General features: G+C 39.5%; 1 protein-coding gene across 1 annotated transcript in view; it reads left to right on the top strand.

Moving 5' to 3' along the window:
* CPA6 (carboxypeptidase A6) overlaps positions 1-1335 on the top strand; it is a 380767-nt gene that overhangs the window by 299841 nt on the left and 79591 nt on the right. The window contains exon 7 of the mRNA XM_004697528.2: positions 928-1038. Within this exon, the coding sequence (XP_004697585.1) occupies positions 928-1038 (111 nt within the window). The remainder of the gene's footprint in view (positions 1-927; positions 1039-1335) is intronic.

The following is a 1335-nucleotide window of genomic DNA, read 5'->3' on the forward strand; positions in this document are numbered from 1 at the left end:
TTCCAAGATTCATAGGACTATCAAATAAATAGTTAAATATTTTGTCCACAAATGTATATAATCTAAAAAGGAACTGATTATCCTCAAGCCTACAAATAGTTGCCTTTTTAATCGGCCCCAAAATTTAGCCAGACAAGAGGCTGTCCAGTTAGCATTTTACCAGCTTTGCTAAAATATGATATGTCATAAAGAAATCAAGACAAAGTTTCGATCTAGAATGTAGAATGTCAATGTGTAATGTTTATGGTATCTGATTGCTTTTGTTCATCATTTTATTGTAGTAAAAAATATATACACAATAAAACATTGAAAAAGTCAACACTTTTACACTTACAATTTCACAACATCGGTTACAGACATTATGTTCAACCATGCATCACCACTACCCATTTCCGAATTATTCACCATAACTAACTCTGCCCCATAAGCATGATTCCCTTTTCCCCTCCCTCTCACCCCTGGTAAACATCGATAAACTCTGGCCTCTATACACTTGCCTATCTCGTACAAGTGGGATCATACAATATTTGCCCTGTTGTGACTGCCTTATTTCACTGAGCCACAATGCTTTCATAAAAACCCGGTAAAGTAGTGGCGACGCATTGGACTACGATCCGAAAAGTCAGCAGTTCGAAACCACCGGCTGCTCCAAGGGAGGAAGACGGGGCTTTCTGCTCCTGGAGCTTGAAAACACAGGGGCAGTTCTGCCCTGTCCTTAGGGTCACTGTGAGTTGGCACTGCCTCGATGGCAGTGAGTTTGGTTTGGTTTGGTTTTAATGCTTTCAAGGTTCATGCTGATTTCTTTTTAACTCAACATATTTCTATTTCTCATAGATGGAAAGAATTTCTTACTTTTTTTATTTTTCAGAATCTGTATAGCGAGATCAATTATTTGTTCAGGGGGGAAATGTCGCCTTTGTCTTTCAGGCTCTCCTGACCCATCGGAGTGACCCAGCCATGAGAAAAATGTTGAATCATCTGTATTTCTATGTCATGCCTGTGTTTAACGTTGATGGATACCACTTTAGCTGGACCAATGTAAGTCACGTTGCCTATCTAATGGACCAATGTAAGTCACGTTGCCTATCTAATGGAAAAGACAGGCTAAATCATAGAAAACAGTCATGAAATGAGGACCTGCTTGTGGAACAACTAGTCTAGTGATTTCAGAGCTGAAAAGGTAGCCTTCATCGCTGTCCTTTTTTCAAATTGTTCCATCACCCTTAACAGAAGCTTTATGGTGATGGGTGCATGTCCTGGTGAATGTAATTAGCCTCACTGAATTGTACTTATAAAAATGAAGAAATTGAAACAGGGAGGGTAGAGGGAGAGTGG

The sequence above is a fragment of the Echinops telfairi genome, unplaced genomic scaffold (assembly GCF_000313985.2).
Source record: "Echinops telfairi isolate 266 unplaced genomic scaffold, ASM31398v2 ScPeMD7_1;HRSCAF=3_0, whole genome shotgun sequence".
Lineage (NCBI taxonomy): Eukaryota > Metazoa > Chordata > Mammalia > Afrosoricida > Tenrecidae > Echinops > Echinops telfairi.